The sequence below is a fragment of the Manduca sexta genome, chromosome 13, assembly GCF_014839805.1.
Source record: "Manduca sexta isolate Smith_Timp_Sample1 chromosome 13, JHU_Msex_v1.0, whole genome shotgun sequence".
NCBI lineage: Eukaryota > Metazoa > Arthropoda > Insecta > Lepidoptera > Sphingidae > Manduca > Manduca sexta.
Genome location: NC_051127.1, coordinates 12,949,355 through 12,969,019, shown reverse-complemented (window position 1 = coordinate 12,969,019; position 19,665 = coordinate 12,949,355). Strand labels below are relative to the sequence as shown.

Sequence of the window (19,665 nt, the reverse complement as noted above, 5' to 3'; positions counted from 1 at the left end):
TATAAAGGCTGTACGATCAATGACGCCGTTGCCAATTTCTCTCTAGTGATAAAATACACCATAGAGGAGTATTGATTGCCTGACAAATAAAATGACAATCGAAAACAGCCATCACTGTTTTGGTGTTTTGTTATTTCCCGCCGTAAACAAAGTATTATTTAGTAGTTAAATTTATATAAAATTGAGATTTTGTTTCACAATGGGCGTAGGTATCTTTCAACTTTGTTCACTCTTCATATTTTTCAGGCGTAACTTTTAAATACAAATCTTTATTTTATAAAATGTTCATATACCGAAACTGTTACAGAAAAAAACTGTTGCTGCAGTAAATAAAAACAAAGAAAAACGACAAGCTAGAAAATTAGAACAACGTCGTATAGCAGATGGCATGTCTGTTGTGAATTCCGCGAATAAATTGCAAGATTTAGCGACGCATTGCAAGGAACTGCTGGTATACAGTAACCTAGACTTGGAAGTCGATATGTACATACAGAGAGTCACCGAGCTGGATAAAAATGTACTAAAATGGGCCATAGACCTTACAGAGAGGAATATGAAATCTTTGTAAGATATATTGTATATTTCTTATGACCAATTGGCTATTAGTTGCTAAATTTGGCTTTAATAATATTAAGAACTCTTACATACTTTCCGAACTACTTTACAAATTTTGCATTTATAAATTAAAGATTACTCAATACATGTAAACTAAAATGCTACTATTGTCTATTATATCTTAATTTCCCTGATAATTTTACACTTTCAATACTATTTTAGTTAAATAGTCTGACAGTTCATATTTTTTTTTAGTTGCTTATGATTCTCATTGCTATAAACCACAAAAACTTATTTTAAATTCAGTATCCTATAATTTATAACTGAGCTTACAATATCATTATTTGTATAAAAAGAAAAACTATATTTATTTTCAGATATGAAACATGTGCATGGGGTTGGAATCGTGACCGCAAGGTTGAAGAAATGACAGAAGACCATGCATGGTACCTCATAGCCAAAAAGAAAAACGGCTCACCCCTAGCGTTCTCCCACTTCAGATTTGACATGGACTTTGGAGAGCCTGTATTGTACTGGTAATTTAAAAAAATTATAACTATATTAACACACTATTACAAATGAAACATAGAACAGTTTTACCAAATCTAGATTATATACTGTGAGCACTAACATAATATTTACTGTCTAGATGAATTACTGCCTCAGTAGCATAGTTGTACTGCATGCCTGTTACAACAGCACCCTGAGGTCCTGGGTTCAAATTCCAGGTCGTACAAAGTGATGTTTGGGTTTTTGTGCTCAGTATCAGCCCGGAGTCTGGAATTTGTGCCCGATATGGCGATAGGCCCGCTCCCTATGAAGTCATGGGACGGAATACACTTGGCGAAAAATGGGCCCCCTGGTTGCACCGATGCATACGCGTTTTGGGATAAATGCGTGATGTGTGTATGTTAGATGGATATTACACAACTATCTAGTATACAGCTAAATACTTGAATTAAACCATTCCACTTTCAACTAGACTATCACCACTGCTACTAGACAGTTACCGGACATCCATTTCATCTCTAATAAGCATCATCATAGCAAAATCATTATACATACAACACATACATACATGTCACAAAATATATAATTTTTTGTTGTATCTCAATTCTTTTTAATCTATTGATGCATAATGCAGACAGTAGACTGAGTATTGTGTTTTAATTAATTTTAAAGAAACTTCAAATTGTCATAGTAAATTTAACTAACATTAAAACTTATTAACTTATATATTATGACATACTTTGTTACATATATTAGCCTTCTTATAAAGCTAGCTTCTTATCTATACTATTATATAAAGCTGAAGAGTTTGTTTGTTTGTTTGTTTGAACGCGCTAATCTCAGGAACTACCGGTCCAAACTGAAAAATTCTTTTTGTGTTGGATAGCCCTTTGTTCGTGGAGTGCTATAGGCTATATATCATCACGCTATACCCAATAGGAGCGGGGCAGTAATGGCTAATCTCAGGAACTACCAGTCCAAACTGAAAAATTCTTTTTGCGTTGTATAGCCCTTTGTTCGTGGAGTGCTATAGGCTATATATCATCACGCTATACCCAATAGGAGCGGAGCAGTAATGGCTAATCTCAGGAACTACCGGTTTCAACTGAAAAATTCGTTTTGTGTTGGATAGCCCTTTATTTGTGGACCGCTATAAGCTATATATCATCACGCTATGACCAATAGGAGCGGAGCAGTAATGGCTAATCTCAGGAACTACCGGTTTCAACTGAAAAATTCGTTTTGTGTTGGATAGCCCTTTATTTGTGGACCGCTATAAGCTATATATCATCACGCTATGACCAATAGGAGCGGAGCAGTAATGGCTAATCTCAGGAACTACCGGTTTGAACTGAAAAATCTTTTTGTGTTGGATAGCCCTTTGTTCCTGGAGTGCTATATATAGGCTATATATCATCATGCTATGACCAATAGGAGCGGAGCAGTAATGAAACATGTTGCAAAAACGGGGAAAATTATGAGTTTTGAGAGCTTCCGTTGCCTGCGCTGCGTAAACGGTTAAAGTTATGCAACAATGATGTATGACGGGATTGTTTCACTTAAAAGTTCTAAATAATATAACAAAAGTCCCCCGCTGCATCTGTCTGCCTTAACGTGTTAAACTCAAAAACTACCTAACGTATTAAGATGAAATTTGGTATGGAGACAGTTTGAGACCCTGGGAAGAACATAGGCTCCCGGGAAACTACTATTTTTATAACGGAAAACTTTAGCCTGAAAAACTTTATAACGCGGGCGGAGCCGCGAGCAAAAGCTAGTAATCCTAATAAAGCTAGTGACACATATTATTTCTATATAAAAGATTTTCTATATTTCTAATTACTGTACATTTGTTGACATTATACATACCTACTATTTAAGTATAGATAGAGGTGTTTTTACACCCTTGAAAAAAAGCCATGTTTATATAATAGCAATATTAATCAGGCTGAAGTGTTGTGACCTGTGTTGCTGGGGTTAACTGATGTAACAAGTTATCATATTGCATAATATAACAGGCCTTATGATATTAATTCCCCTTTTTAAACAAACCCATTTTCCTCATATATTGCAATCAAAGGCAGCATTAACAAGTAATATTTATTTTATAAATATCTTACGCAATATTATTTACATCTATATCATTATAATACATTATTTAAATTGCATTCATAGAGGTCAGTTAGTTTTCACTTTATACTTCCACAGTATGCACATGAAGAAACTGATGTTTCTTTTGAACAGTCTTTTTTCGAACATGAGTTTTTCTTTTGGCCACCATTTGATGCACCGCGTGCACAGATATCTGAATAGTTTGTGCAGTATGTATATGGTTGTTATCGTGGCGAGTATGCTGAGTCCTATCACGTCGAGTAACAGGTACTGCGGCAGAGAGAGATCTAGCGCAGGTGATCTCAGATGATGCGCACCCTTGTGTCTTAATACATATTCGATCCAGTACACGCCTGCGTCTAGCGGACGCATCGGCCTGTCCAGGAATATACTTCTTAATTTTAATGCGTTTTCTTTGTATCTGGGAAAAACATTCAATAAATATATTAATGGTTAACCAATCTGAATCGTACAAAGTTGATTCAAAATAGTTGTCAAAAAAAAATTTATAAATGCTATCGGCGGAGAAATATTACATTAAATATAAGGTGTTGACGTTTAATAAAAAATGTATTTGATTGAAAATTTTCAAATATGCCAAGCACAATTTCTTTTATAAGTAAATATTGAAACTCACTTATGATTAGCAAGTAATTCATGTAGAGCGCTTCTCCACATTTTTTTGTCGGCGTCCTTTAGTCTGAGTATCTGCGCCACGCCCCTGTCCGCCATGGCTCTCGCATTGAGAGCCTGGTCGGCGTACAACGGCACCATCAGCATGGGCACGCCGCACGCCACCGCCTCTTGTGTTCCCAACAATCCCCCGTGGGAGATGAACAGCCTAACGTTCGGATGACCTACAAATAGATAGTATATTTTTTCCAAATACTTTGTATAACCTCAAGCTTTTAGCTTCGAAGCGTCAGGCAGAGGGCACCATCTATCGAGCGTATAGATTTATAAATATTTTTTGTGTATCCATCCCAAGACGTATTGCGAGATAAGTTTATAGCGCTATCAGCCAAATCTCTAATCCCGTCTAGGTGTATTTTATAAAACCACCAACATAAAAAAAAAAACTACATAAATAAATTAACGACCAATATGATTTCGTTGAGTTGTTTCGCTACGTTCTGCAGAAAATCGCCTCGGTCTGGCTAACAATCGATATGGTTAATGACTAATACTACTTTACATTACGATAATCGTAATCACCAACCTAAGCAATTATTATTTAATCAAAACATGGTATATAATATAATGCGATTAAAATTTTACGTGTGGACTGCATAACTATACCTACTCTAATACATTGTTATGGCAATTAACCGGTTATAATGTATGTAGTAATCACATAGTAAACACTCACACAAAGTAGCGTACTGTGGTATCCAGTCCATAGTGTAGATGTTATCAGGCACGGTGAGATTCCTCGCCAGCATCCCTCTGTTCATCTTTACGAACACCGTTTGGGGCATCTCCGATATCACCTCAAATATTTGCGATAATGTTTCACTGGGTATCGTCTCAATTCGCGACATGGACCCGAAACTCCAGTAGATAACGCCATCTGTTGATGCGTCGAGCAGTTTTTTCATGTCCTGGCAAAGGAAAAATATTATCAGAATAAATATTTTTGCGCTTTTTGGTCGTCGGAAGGGAATTGCGTTACCTACAACTGCTAGCCACAAACGAGGGTGACTGCGCGGTATGTCGGGGTCACCGGCCTTACGACCTAGGTGGAAACGATCAGGCGACCGGTGGACCTAATCCCTAACGTCATATTCGTTCTAAGCCGGCACAGCAACCAAAACCTAGAATTATTAGTAACAATTCCTATTGCCATACGAACTGCCTATAAGGTGACCGCCAATAATATATTCACGACTAGCCATCCCCCCAACTGTTAGCAAACTACATTCGTGTTCTTTGCTACGATTGAATGATACGAATTAATATTAACCTGTTATTTTATAGCGTTGTTGATGAGTCTATCGCCATATTTATCTCCTGATATTAAAAATATTAATTACGGGCTAATTCCGCCAAGTTTATTTACAAATCAGTTGAGGAGATATCTCGAGAATTTTTTTTTTATCCCAATGAATTTATTCAATAAATTTAATAATATATCAAACATTTAAAATACATCAACTGTAACAATATTCTTGTAAGGTTTTGTTACTTTATGATTTATAATGTTTACGCGAACGTTAGACATCCAAAAAATTTACTATAATTCGGAATTTTTCACGGTTTTATTTCTCTTATAAAATATTGGTGACAAAATTATTACTACACTGTAATCAATTTTGGCAATTATAGGTTTTGATGTTTACGTACCTTAATTTTGGCAAATTTAAGTAAATTCAGTTTTGTTGACATAAACGGCGTAGGTTCTTGACCCGCGATATTATGTCAAGATTCTATCTGATATAAACTCATCCATGTCATTAAGACTCGATTATAAAATAATAATTATCAAATTATGAGCTTTTGGCGATAACAATCAAATTCATTTGACAGTATCTGTGCGGTTGGGTCTTAGGTCCTGGGTCGGTCTGATAGCAAATTCTCAACTAAAGCAAATGTAATATGGGTTAATTGCCTATTTACTCACTCTCCATTGTGTTTGAATGGTTTTTATTATCAATTTCTTCACAACATGTTCATTATTTACATATTGATCCGATATTTATACCTATTTTGTTCTTGTTTAATAATACATTTAAGTCTATAGAAATGTTGCCTATAACCAATATAAAACTACTTACCCGTGACAATGTTTGAGTTTCGTCTAAATGCAAACCGCCAACTTCAACCAAAGCTGGCACCAGTGGTCTTACTTCGTTTATACTAAAATGACTATTAGATAAGACTAGACTATATTCTTTCGCAAGAGTATCCAATTTAGCACCAGGTCCAAACAGCCGATCTGCTATAGACTGCAAAATAAGAAATAAATCATTTTTTATGTTCACACGTCCGTATGATGACGCTTTCTAGTCGCTTGCCTTGTGCCCACGCCTTTCCATGAACATTAGCAAAATCAAATCTATGAAGCGCTAGACGTCATAGCGCTTCATAAAAGCAACTCAGCAAATAGAGTCCTGTTACTAACCTGAGACGGAATTTGTGACTTATACACATACAACATTTTCGCAGTGATCACAGCGAACGTGTTAAAGAATCTCTCCCACAAGCTCATGTGCTGTCCGTAGCCCACCATGTAGGATGGTATATACGCTGTCCCTTCAGGGTTACCAAGCTGCTCATTGACCCATGGCAAAGGAACACTCGAAAGGAATCCTATGACGGGAGCGTTAAACTTTCTGCCAGCCGGTAGAAAACAATCGCTTCCAAAAACTTCCACAATAACTAAGTCAAAGGTCGCAGTAGAATTAAACAACTTCTTGACCGCTGGAAGATGCGACACCATCTCACAAGCGTGGATGCATTCCTTCATGATCTGTTCTAAGTTTCGGATGAAGTCTGGTTTCAACGAGTGCTGCTGTCTTGACAAATTGTTCGTGATTTCTGGTATCGTCCCCGTTAAGCTGATTTGATCGATGTTCGGCGGTGGATTTTTCTGGAATAATAGAAATTAGAAATAGAGCAAATTGCGATTAGGACAATTTTATACTAAATTGGCCATGATTTAATGCGTTTAAGATAAGAATCTAATATTCGAAATCGGTTACTGATCCTAGCGTTCATTTCTTATTTCCAATTGAGCAATTTACCGTAATGTATTAAGTGTACTTAGTGAAAAACTGATTGTTTATATAATTACGATATATAACACGAAACATAACTCGTAACATTCTAATCAATACAATGACATGTGTAAGTGGAGCAAACGGCCAGAGCCGAGACTGTCTGGCAGGCGGCTAACATCCCCACATCAATTAAGCTTAGCTTACAATGTTTAGTTAGACATCGCGTCGACACGGCACTGATAAAACCCAACAAGAGAAGGTGAAAGGGCGCGTCGCACGATTTTCACACTGATAAATTTGTATTCATTACCCGTAATGTAACATGTGTATTCAATATGCATTTAGGATATAGCCAAGTAATAAAAAAAACCTCAATAAGCGCTTTCCGAGTATATTAAATTCGCACTAACTTTAAAGAAATCAGCTGGTAACTTATATGTATACTTTCAAAGTTCTCTTGAATCATCGTTAACAACGTACGCTTGCAGTTGTTATAACTTAAATTTAGAATAAAGATAAATTTAAACGTATTATCTTAGTAATATAGCTTTACAGCCCAATAAATCAAAAGTAAATGTGAAATAGTAGAAAGTATTAAATATAATACGCAATGCGCACGCGCACCAAGATCATGACTTCGAGATAGGTATGCACGTTTGTGTTTTTTTATTGTTTGGCCATTAATCGCACTAGTGTGTGTAGGTATAAAATAGTTGTGCATGAAAACATGCAAATATCACCAATGAATTACGTAATCACCCTTCAACAATTTGATACAAGTTCATTGACATCTCGCACGTAAGAACTGATTAATATATAAAGTAAAACCTAAATTTATTTCATAATGATTGGATAGTATAACTATGAACAATGGCAAGATTAACTACTTTGTAAACTATAATAACGAAGGTGTGTCCACCTTGCCTACCGACTTTAGGCTTGGCAACAGAAATTCTTAGTTTAATAACCCCTTTGAATTGCTGTTAATGGTGTATTCGACAGCTAAAGAATATCGCTACAATAGCAAAGAATCTTACCAGAATTCCATAACGGGGGTATCACACAGCTCTCGCGCAGAAAGGTGCATTATGTAACTGTTATAGCTGATATGGAAATATTACTTCTCCCACTTAGTGAACACAGAACTTTAGCAGAACGTTAGACTGTCGTGTGCGGTATGCTCAAAGACCCTCCAGGTTAAGGTTGAAACATAAAAATTGGTTTAGGTTATCCAATGACAAAGATAAAGGGTTTTATTGATAACATGTTGGATCAATGTTTGTTAATAATCGTTCTTTTACGTAAGGATAAAAGACGATTTACTAACAACATTTTGGGAGCATATCATCCCCGGCCAGAAATGGTCACTTGGTATATGGACGATATGGCAATATTTTCATTATTTTACGATCCTTTAACCATATAACCGTTTTACAACATTCTAATTAAAATTTATATAGAGCTACACAATTTATAATGTCTTCAATCCATACGTGTAATAATTATAATTTTTCCCTCACCTATGATATCTTCAATGATTTATAACGATGAACCTCTTCACTTTTATTTTTGAATGCATGTCAATGTGACTCCCTTATCATGTTAATATATATTCAATAATTCGTGTAAGTAACGTATTTATGACAAAGGTATTGAAAGAGTATGATAATTCGCATGCAATTGTTTACAATTGATGTTTGTTGTGACATTTCGTACAAATTATTACGTGATAAAAATTACATCAAGATCCGCTTCATGTGTTGTAATTAATAAACTAATGACAAAAATAGTTTAAATACACCTTAGGATTGGTCATGGAAATGGGTTTTATGCCGTGGCTGGGAAGGTTTAAACGTAACAATTGTCGCCATATAATGACATATAATATAATGAATTATATCACATGGTTTATTTTCTTGATCAATATCTTTGTAAAATAGTTACTTATTCCTTCTTTGAAAACGGATTGATAATAATACTTTTGATTGCACAATAAACAGGTATGCAAATGTAATTTATTAATATTATGTAAAAACTGAAATTGCACAATATTATGTAAGTGTTTGAAACCGTCAGAATTTTCGGCTCGATATATGGTACAACACAAATGTACAGGTAGTTCTAGAAGTACTTAACAGTAATCATTGGAATATTTAGTAGTATTTCATCGTATCAATACAACTTTTAATATCGTACAAACTAATTGAATGCATTCAATAAGCGCAACGTTTTTAAATATGTACCCTGCAACACAGATCGAATTCATAAATTGTCTATTCGTATCATAGTCAACACTTCATTATGTGGGCACGCGTGTTAGCCCCATGATATATATAATTTCCACTAACCATATATAATGGAATGTAGTTCAATTTGCAACTTTGTCCATTAAGGCTACTCGTGTCATACAAAACTAATTCGCAGTTCCGTTAGATTCAATATGCGTTCTATCGCATAATCTTCCATTGCTTATGGCTTCATTAGTCTTGTCGCATGCAATGGTATAAAAATTATAATGTATGTCGCCAGTTTGAAAAATCCAGATTCACGAGTTTTACTGTATCCACCTTACTAATAAACATTGGACGTCTTTAATAATTATTCAGTGTCTTGTCTTGCTATGTTAAATGACATGTACTGTCAGAGGAACCGAGACAGAACATTATAGAACTATGGCAGATGTATACAGCAAGTATTAGTAAGGCCCTAAATGTATAGCGTAGAAGCATTACCGAGGAATATAATAAGTATCTCGTAGGACATAGGGCAATTGGCATTGGCACTACAAGTCCATAAAGTTGGTTTACACCTTGGAGTATGGAAGACGTTCAGTTGGACTCCCTTATATTTACACGTGTGATCTTACGAAATGACTGCCGGATTATAGATATGCAGATATATAAAATGAGGTATTTCAAGTGAAGCAGACAGCGAAGAACACGTATGGTTCTGAAATTCGTTCATAAACAGCTTTTTCGTAGTTATACTTAGTTGATATGAGGGTGAATATATTTTTTGATTTGAAGACCTGTTACTACTTTTTCCTTTTTAAAATAAGATGAAGAGTAAGTGAATCTGGAGTATTAACTTCCGGTTACGTTGATAAAAAGTCCAACTTGAATTTTTTTTAAAATATGTGTAAATTTTCTACATAAACCACAGCCATAAAAACTTTATTGTAACCATAAAATTGGTTGATTTGAAAAATAGACTCAGTAAAAGTCCTTCTATCTAACTTAACATAAATAATTAGCCTATGAGTTTATAAATTAACCTCCAAATATATTCTCATCTAGAGGTACAAATAGGCTCAACATGGACAAGTTTCAGAACTTCATTTTTTTTTTGCCATAAGCTTCACTTGCAATAGTCCATATGATATGACAGAATTTTTATGAAATTGTAAGTGTTTTTTTATGACCCACGGAAATACAGTTATGGTAATTTCAAAGTTACTATGCCTATAAATTCCTTACAGCGTCAATGACGATGTTGTAACGATTTGTGAAATAATAAATTTCACTAATATAATACACGTGGTTTCCTTGCCACCAAGGTTTACACTTATGCCAAGTAATATGCAAATAATACAATGTCATTTAATTGTTATAGGTTAAATTCGCCCTATCATATTAAATGGGATATATATATCACATATTAGCCACAATTTATCTATTGTAATCGTGTTGCAGTTGGAAAGTCAAAACAAAGTGCAAAAAATCTTATATCTATAAACATACTGCATAGCAACACGTGTTATATCTCTAAAAAAATGGAGTTTCAGTTTTCACAGAAGATTTTTTACATTTCGTGGAAAACGAGTTAGAAAAGTTTCCGAGCTATGAATAGAGTTTTCAAGGATTTTATCAAATTGTCACTTCTTATATTTTTCTACAAAGTATCCCATATTATGATTTAATTATATACAAGTTAGGGATGTATAAAATGTTCACTCATTTAGAAAATCTATTCAGGTTTTAATGTCGAACGAGATTTTAGCGAAAACGCAATGATCAATCAACAATTATCCACTGAATTGTAACTTACCATTGGGAAATGGGACACGACGGTGAGTTGGTGTTGCTTGTTGGCTAGCGCTTGGATGAGCCGGCCATACATAGCGTAGTGGCTCTTGGTGTTGGTGGGCAGCACGGCAAGGATGCGCGCGCCGTCCGCTGCGCCTACGCACGCCACACACAGGACTAGCCACACCAGCCGCATCTCTCTGCTTCTCGATGCCGTTTGCGCAGCGCACTCGCGTGCAGCCGTCGTGCACCCTTTGCGAAGATAACCGGTGACGTCACCTGCCCCGTGTCAGATAGCAAAGTGCACATTGTCGCATGCCACCCGGCTACACTGATCGCGCGGATGAAAACTTTCTTCAGTCGTTATCACGGAGGCCCTGCCAATATGTTAATTTCACTCTAGGACTACCGTCCTCGACTCGTGTTAACGATGTGGAACGGATTGTGTCGAATTTTGTGATATGTGTGAATAGTGGTGCGGGATCGAATCCGTGACCGTTTGATGAGATCAGTGTTAAGAATATTTAAATTCTGCGATAACGGCTAAGATATTGTAGCTGTATAAAAATTGTAACGCGTACTAATACGTCAAAAGTAAGTCATACTTTATCCACCTATTTTATTTGGCGATATTAAATATCTCGACGTTTAAACAGATTCAAAAAAATCTCTGTTTATAAACATCACGCCAAATTATACGGAAAACATAACATCCAAAAAAAATATTTAGTCTACGTAGATCCAGACGATAATTGAACAAAATATAAACTTTATAAGAGAAGATATCTATGTGTATATTTTAAATCATTATCAGTGTTATCATTATATTCTTTAAAAAATGTAGGCGCACATCATAAACGAAACTTGACTCGAACTTTCACGAAATGTCAAAACTAAACTAACCTCTGGCTACAAAATTTACTCTGCAACTTGAAAGTTTTAAACTTCTTTATACATAAATTGAATTAATATTAACTAACTAGCCGATCCTGCCGACTGCCTCGGTGGCGTAGTTGTATTGCACGTCCGGTACAATAGCGCTCTGAGGTCCTGGGTTCGAATCCCGGGTCGGGCAAAGTGATATTTGGGTTTTGTCTGCTCAGTATCAGCCCGGAGTCTGGAATTTGTGCCCGATATGGCGATAGGCTCGCCCCCTATCACATCATGGGACGGAACATACTTGGCGAAAAGTGGGTGCCCTAGTTGCGGCTCTGCATACCCCTTCGGGGATAAAATGCGTGATGTTATGTATGTATGTATGTAGCCGATCCAACAGACGTCCTGTCTTAGCTATGAATAATTAATTCGAATTGCGGATTTTCGTTTAGTTTCTACTCAACAACATTTTGGGAACTAAAGTCATATTTCAGACAAAAAAATGAATGAAATCGATTAAATAATTTTTAAGTTATGGCGTAAACCAAGGGAAACAGGGATTCATTTATACAGGGTGTCCCAGAAAATAGTGTCAAGCGGAGGTCCAGAGATAGAGCACCCCTTGAGGTATCCGAATCACCCCCATGTATGTTCCGCGATTTTTCCTAGTTCCCGAGTTCATTAAATGGATTTTTTTTAAGTAGAAGACTTATTCGTTATTTTTTTGTTGCAACTCAATTTTCATTAGTTGTACTTTTTTGCTTAAAACAATCAGCTTCGTAACTTTAATGAAAATTATGAAAATGTTAGTGTAAAGTGAAAATCTTACGTTCTATGAAATATGACTTAAATTTTCTACTTTAAATTTAAAAATCTAAATAGGTGACTTCGTAAGTCTAAGGTAGGTCAAAAAAATCTCCAGATTCCAATTTACATATTCATAAGAAAACATAGTTCTTCATGGGGCTACTTTGACTAAAATCAGCCTTAAAAGACAGCGAGTTGGAAAATTCTTAAAATTTGCCATTAGATTACAATTTTTTTTTAACGTCTCATCATTCCTAAGGTTATTTAATTTGTTAACTAACCGAAAATGACTGCAAGAAAGCTATGAGTTAAACATTTGGCATATCTATGTTTAAGTTCAATTAATTTTGCATGTTTCGTTCTCGCTGTTTAAGGGTTGTAAACGTGGGCCGAGGGGCCGAGGGGATAAGCAAACCATTATTTTCATAATTTTCATTAAAGTTACGAAGCTGAGTGTTTTAAGCAAAAAGTAAAACTAATGAACATTGTTGCAACAAAAAATCTCGAATAAGTCTTCCACTTTAAAAAAAAAATAAATTTAATAGTAGTTCAAATCGAAAATTTTTAAAAATTCTGAAAAATATTCATAACTCGAAAACTATGAAAAATCGCAGGACATACATGGGAGTGATTCGGATATCCCAAGGGGTGCTCTGCTCTATCTCTGGACCTCCGCTTGACACTATTTTTTGGGACACCCTGTATAATCGATTTCCTATGTCCATATGCATTAATAATAATAATAATATCAGCCCTGTATTATATACTTGCCCACTGCTGAACACGGGCCTCCTCTACTACTGAGAGGGATTAGGCCTTAGTCCCCCACGCTGGCCTAGTGCGGATTGGTAGACTTCACACACGTTCGAAATTCCTATAGAGAACTTCTCAGATGTGCAGGTTTCCTCACGATGTTTTCATTCACCGTTAAAGCGAACGATAAATTCACAAAGAATACACACATGATTTTAGAAAAGTCAGAGGTGTGTACCCTTGGGATTTGAACCTGCGGACATTCGTCTTGGCAGTCCGTTCCACACCCAACTAGGCTATCGCCACTACATATGCATTACTTCAGATTAATGACAAAATATGTTAAATAAAAGAAAGTATAGAATCTCAGTTAAAGCCACGTGCCCTGAAGCAAAATATTACCCTAAAATGGCATCAACTCCACACACATTTTGGTATTGTAGTTAAGTGCTGTTTTTAATAATATCGCATATCGATATCGATGCAAATATTTATTTTACTGTAAATGATTATAAATGCGTATTGTAAAGATGTTTGGATGTTTGTTACTAGATGACAACATCTGAGCAGATTTGATTCTCCGACTGCGTGTAGTATTTTTAATTTAAGATAAAATGATGAGGGTTTATTTAGATTGTATATTTTATTTCCTATTTCACATTAGGCTTTTTTTCGAGTTTGTTTTTATCGGGATATCCAGCGAACGTTCTAGGCAAACCTCCGGACTAGCAACTTGAACGGATACCTGCATATGTATATTTGGTGTGAGCACCAAACGCCCAGGAGTTATCTCAGGAAGGAACTCCGTAGTAGACCTTCGCCCCTTTTTTTATAACAGACTAGCTGTGTTCGCGGATTGGGCCGCGTGGAAATCAGTGTATCACAAAGCTTTTCCCGCATAAATCTCGACCCAAGAGATGAAACCGTAATGTACTTAACCTAAACGTAACTCAAGAATTGCACCATCTTTTAGTGAAAGCCGTACAAAAATCCGGTTAGAAGATTTTGTGAAAATCGATCACACACAGACAGGTTTTGGGGACTTTGTTTTATTCTATGTATAGATAAAAGAGTGGGGAAAAGTAATATCATAAATAAAAAATAAATATAATATATAATTAAATAATGGACTCTCTCTGCACTCAAAATGTATATAGATGACGTTCAGTCACCTAAATTTATATTATAATATGTTTTATTTATAATATATACCAACATTTATATACATATACCAATAAACTTAAAATAATATATTATAAAATACAATAAAAAACAAATAGACAGTCAAAAGAGAGGGAAAAGAGTGGAAACCATATAATACTTCCACACCGGCGCGCAGTGACGCAACGTCTTAATGACACAAGAATCTTTAAAATGTTGACGGTCCCTACGTATAGTATCGAATCTGCAAAATTCGATACTTTTCGTAGGGAGCTGTCGATATTTAAACGGTCCTTATTAAAATGAACTGCATTTATTTAAGACAATAAGAATCTAAGTGCTTATCGCCATGGTAATTAACACTAAACATGCGATGTTTATTCCACGGTCCCTACGTAAAATATTGCATTTGCAAAATGCAATTTTATCCATAATTCCCGAAGAGCTTTTCCCCTTGGAAACCTAACAATATATGTTATACAGATTTTATTTTGAAAAAACCATACTAGTAACATTGTTAACAAAAAGTATCAGCCAAAATTATTATATCTTTTCAAATTAATTAAAATTTTCGACATTGCAATATAACCACTTTGTGGAGTTTGTCGCTATAATTTGTTCGAGTTTAACTCACAAAGTTTCCCGATTGTTAACTCTGGCCAATGCCCATCTTTCTCAATGTATACTTTCTCTTCGCTAGCAGCAATTGTGAGATAACACCATCGGCGCCCTGGCAACTAAAGATTAAACTTCATGGAGATTCTACACAATTTGCGTTTCAATAAATAAGATGCAGTCACCAATTAGTTTTATCAGCTCATTAACCCCCTCGGCAAAAGCATTATAGTAGTACGTATACATACAGTCACATTGTACTTGTACTGACCCGCGCGAATGTCACACGAAGATTTAATTCTTAGATAATACGCACCGATCATTCGGCTGTATAGTGATAGATATAAAAATACGAGATTTAATGCAGTTAAAATTGGCTCGTACCAAGCCTCGTAGTTATCGGATTTTGTGCCCGTTAGTAATACAAATCCACGTTAAGAAATTAACAAAGAATAATATAGTTCTGCTATAGTATTTGTGCAGCAATATAAAATAATAAAACTAATTAAATTAATATTATGTTGAAAAAATATACATTATGATATTGCTGTAATAAAAATACCGAGCATACTTTTAGAAGAAAGTACTTACTATTCGTACTTGTTAGTTTTTTTCCTAAAATACTAGTTCTTACACAACCACCGCCTAATCTTTAGTATGACTATTAATAATATCGGGCCCGTTTTATATACTGTCCCACTACTGTAGGCCCATGCTTTCTATGGCCGTGGCCAGCAATATTAGACTACTGAGAGGGTTTAGGTCCTTAGTCCACCACGTTGGCCTAATGCGGGTTGGCAGGCTTTACATACTTTCGAAATTCCAAGGAGAACTTCTGAGGAATGCAGTTTTCCTCACGATATTTTCCTTTAATCTTAAAGTAAGCAATAAACAAAGTTATATATATGTATGTACAAAGAAAACACACTAACTTAAGAGGTTGGCGCTTTGAATTTACGGACCTTCGTCTCGGCAATCCGTTCCACTCCCCCTATATACTAGGCTATCGCCACTTATAAAGTTGATTACCTTTCCTCGATATTAATTTTCTCAATTATTTTCCAATTATTGCAGTTACGAAGTGCAAGTGGAAGCGGAGGGACGGCGGCGCGGGCTGGGTCAGCGCGTACTGAACGTTCTGGAGAAGCTGGCGCACGCGACGCGCATGCGCTACGTACGGCTCACAGTGCTCACGCACAACCCCGCCGCCTCCGCATTCTTCAAAGCTTGCGGGTGTGTGGCCACTTATGTATCTTATATAATTCTATGTTCTAAACTATTTTTTGAGGTTATTTTATTGCAAAGTGAGCTCGAAAAACTTTTAGAAAATTTGGAAAGAAATTCAGGGAAACGGTTTTTATCCTTTTTGGTGATCATATCTCTCGATTGGAACAATGAACTTGCGGACTTATTTTTTGTTTCGTTCAATATTAATTTGTATCATTAGTAGGTAACATATCTGACATAGCCCGGGTAAAATATATTTAAAAAAAATACATAAACTTTATTAACAACTAGCTTTAGCCGCGGCTCCGATGGCGTGAAAATGTTGCTTTTTTTGGGCATCTCTTTACTTACCATAAGATGCCATGAGGCCACTTTGCCGGAGCCCCGATGAAAAATAAAAAAAAATAAAAACTAGATTATTTTTTCATTCATCAGATACATAACAGACGAGACCAGTCCACCCAAAGAGGAGGCAGCACACTACGAGATCCTAAGCAAGACGACTGGTGAAGGAGTGAGCAATGCTCAAACAGAGGAACAAAGTTTAACCGAAGGAGTCAGGGCAGTTTCTGTTGAAAATAATCAACCGTGACATTCGTGATATGTGTGTGATCAATAAAGCTGTCCAAAATCAAACACCGTAGCTACAATAGATTCTATTTGATGTTTTAAAATTATAGGTGTAAGCCAAAGCGCTAAATAAGGGTTTACCTTGTAGGCAGCTCAATCTGCCAAATACTTGTAATGATAAGGCGGGATTTATGTTTGTAAGTTTTATTTACGTAAGTTGCTTACGTAAGTTGTACGTAAGCGAATAATTGTTTAATATATTTATGTATCCTTCGTTATACTTGCTAATGAAGTTGTTGGCGTAAGAAAGTTATGTGAAAAACCTGCGCGGGTAAAACTTACAAATGTAGCTCCCATCAATTATAGTTACAACTTTATGAATTGCACATACGTTTTTATCTCGTTAAGTCTAGTTTATGTAGTACAAAGCCATTCGGGATTATATTTTGAGTAGGTAGACCAAATTCGTAGGTATTGTAATGCAGTAGAGTTCCAAACATTTTATATTTTTGGAGCTTGATATACATAGTAGCGAAACAAACAAGAAATCTAGAAATAAACATTATATTTACTGCAATACGTATTTAATAGGTACCACATGTTACTCTTTATCATTTGCATTTATTCGTTATTTTGTTTTCCTCATTATTAATTGTTTACTTTCAGCAGCATAGTGATTACATACTCTTTGGACAGCGTCACTTGCCACGTGTCATTTTTGAATAACAGGAAACAATGTTTTAACTGAGGTTTTAACGCATATTAGCGTTCAATGTAAAAAAAAAATGGTTTAGCCTGTATACAGCAGAGCAAAAGATAAATTAATTGTTCGATTTTGGTTAAAGTTTATTGGAATCTATTTCCTTAGAAATCCTAAACTACTTATCGTTTTCTATAACATTCAAGTACGTGGATGAACCTTTAGTATTTTTACATACATTATAATGTAATTGATATTTGTTAATTTCTATAATATCTGTAATTAGAAATTATTAGTAGACCTTACAGTAGTAATGGCACAAATATTAGAATAATTTTGTCTAAATACAAGTCCTGTGTATCAACATAGGTATATGTATACCTATATTGTATGTACGTATATGTACCTTATATGGTATATATCAATATAGGTACCAACGTACCTATTCGATAAAACAAAAACAAAATGTCACTAAAGAAAATCATTAATTTATTTTTTTAATGTAATTAGGTAGTGGCAATTTAGGATGAAATAAAATCTAGTTGGAACAAAACTATATTTAATTTATTTCCTAATCCTTTGCAAAATATATTTAGTTACCAAATATATGTAGTATTAAATTTATGACAATTGCTAGATAATTATTACTGAAATTACTACTACTATTTACTTACTTCATGAGTATTGCGGTTGATATATCTAACCTTACCTAAACTATCAACTCTGTGCTAACATAGATACGAACTGTGTAGGCTTAAACTATAATTCTTGCCTGAAAGTTATTAGATACTATTAAAGAAAAACCAATTATAATTTGTAATTTTAGTCACGTAGCAAAACATCAACATCGCCATTCGTCGGTCGTATCCATGACTTATCATACCGAAAGACGAATGTGATTTACAAAATTTAAAAGTACAACGGCGGTGTAGGAGAGATCGTTGATTTTCTATTGTTGTTTGTATGTATATATCTACCTACATAGGTACTTGTGTAGATAATACAATAATTATGTAAGTTACTGTTGACAAAAGTAAATTTCGCACAAGCTTTTTCACTATATTGTATAAAACAAAGTTTGATTCAATTAAAAGTTATTTATTTCTTTTTAGAGCATTTAATTATTTTTCTTTCTATATTAAATCTATTGTCAACGATATATTCACATCAACGGCTACTGTAGATGGTAACTTCTTATTTTATTAGAAATTATTTCGGAGCATAGGTTACTGTGAATTGTATTCAGTCGGCTTATACATTTATGTGACGAGTAGCATTTAGTCAGAAGTTGTAAAAATCTCCGGGTAGCGCATGCGTGCTATAGCCAGAGCTCGTCGATTCAATACCTTAAGAGAATAAATAGTGCTTACCACCCGGTAGGCAACGGCTTGGCTGTCTCTAGCATTGCTTTAGTCGGGCGGCAGCTGCTACTTACCATCAGGCGGACTGCTTGTTCGTATGCCTACTAAGGCAATAAAAAAAAACCTTGCATGAATAACTGTTTTGCGCCGATCCTCATGGGATAAGACACGTAGACAACCCTAAATGTATTTAATAGAAAGAAAATATAAAAGAGTTTGTTTTTGTACTCATAGAAATAACAAGAGGTGATTGGCATAGTGTTGACAGTATCACGCCAGACGTTGCGATCGCGACGTGTCACGATAAACTCAGGTCACGTTGTAAAAACACATTAGGCAACTATATTGATTCGGTGACACATGCTGCGACACGCTCACCGTCAACTAATGAATGGAGAAGAGTTTCATTCACCGGAATGAAATTATTATAAGGGAAAATTAGATAATTTTAGATTCTGTAGGTTAACAAAATGGCGAGCTGATTTTATAATCTCTTTTTGTTTTTTATCTGCAATTATTACTCGAAATTGGCAAAATCACAGATAAATAAACGGTGGCAGCCATAATATAAAAAAAGAAGGGAAAATTATGCACTCGACTCTACCTATATGTAAAGTGAGCCACAAAAAATAATAAAAGCTAACGCTGAAGATTCTTGTCAACATTAATTTCTT

The 19,665-nt window shown here is 35.2% G+C and overlaps 2 protein-coding genes across 3 annotated transcripts; one reads left to right on the top strand and one right to left on the bottom strand.

Moving 5' to 3' along the window:
- The first annotated feature begins 98 nt into the window (after window positions 1-98).
- LOC115450213 (N-alpha-acetyltransferase 40) lies at window positions 99-18,183 on the top strand. 2 transcript variants are annotated; one of them, XM_030178211.2, is made up of 5 exons: window positions 99-205; window positions 308-564; window positions 933-1,091; window positions 16,208-16,366; window positions 16,796-18,183. In XM_030178211.2, exons 1-5 carry the CDS (start codon window positions 200-202, stop codon window positions 16,950-16,952), a joined length of 738 nt encoding a protein of 245 aa, XP_030034071.1. In that variant the 5' UTR covers window positions 99-199; the 3' UTR covers window positions 16,953-18,183. The 2 variants fall into 2 exon arrangements, with proteins under 2 accessions (XP_030034071.1, XP_030034072.1); XM_030178212.2 differs by having other exon boundaries at window positions 99-209.
- LOC115450212 (UDP-glucosyltransferase 2) lies at window positions 3,152-11,206 on the bottom strand. Its single transcript, XM_030178210.2, has 6 exons — window positions 10,944-11,206; window positions 6,299-6,766; window positions 5,952-6,122; window positions 4,547-4,778; window positions 3,815-4,034; window positions 3,152-3,598 (listed from the first exon to the last, which is right to left on the bottom strand). Exons 1-6 carry the CDS (start codon window positions 11,115-11,117, stop codon window positions 3,244-3,246), a joined length of 1,620 nt encoding a protein of 539 aa, XP_030034070.2. The 5' UTR covers window positions 11,118-11,206; the 3' UTR covers window positions 3,152-3,243.
- Window positions 18,184-19,665: the final 1,482 nt, after the last annotated feature.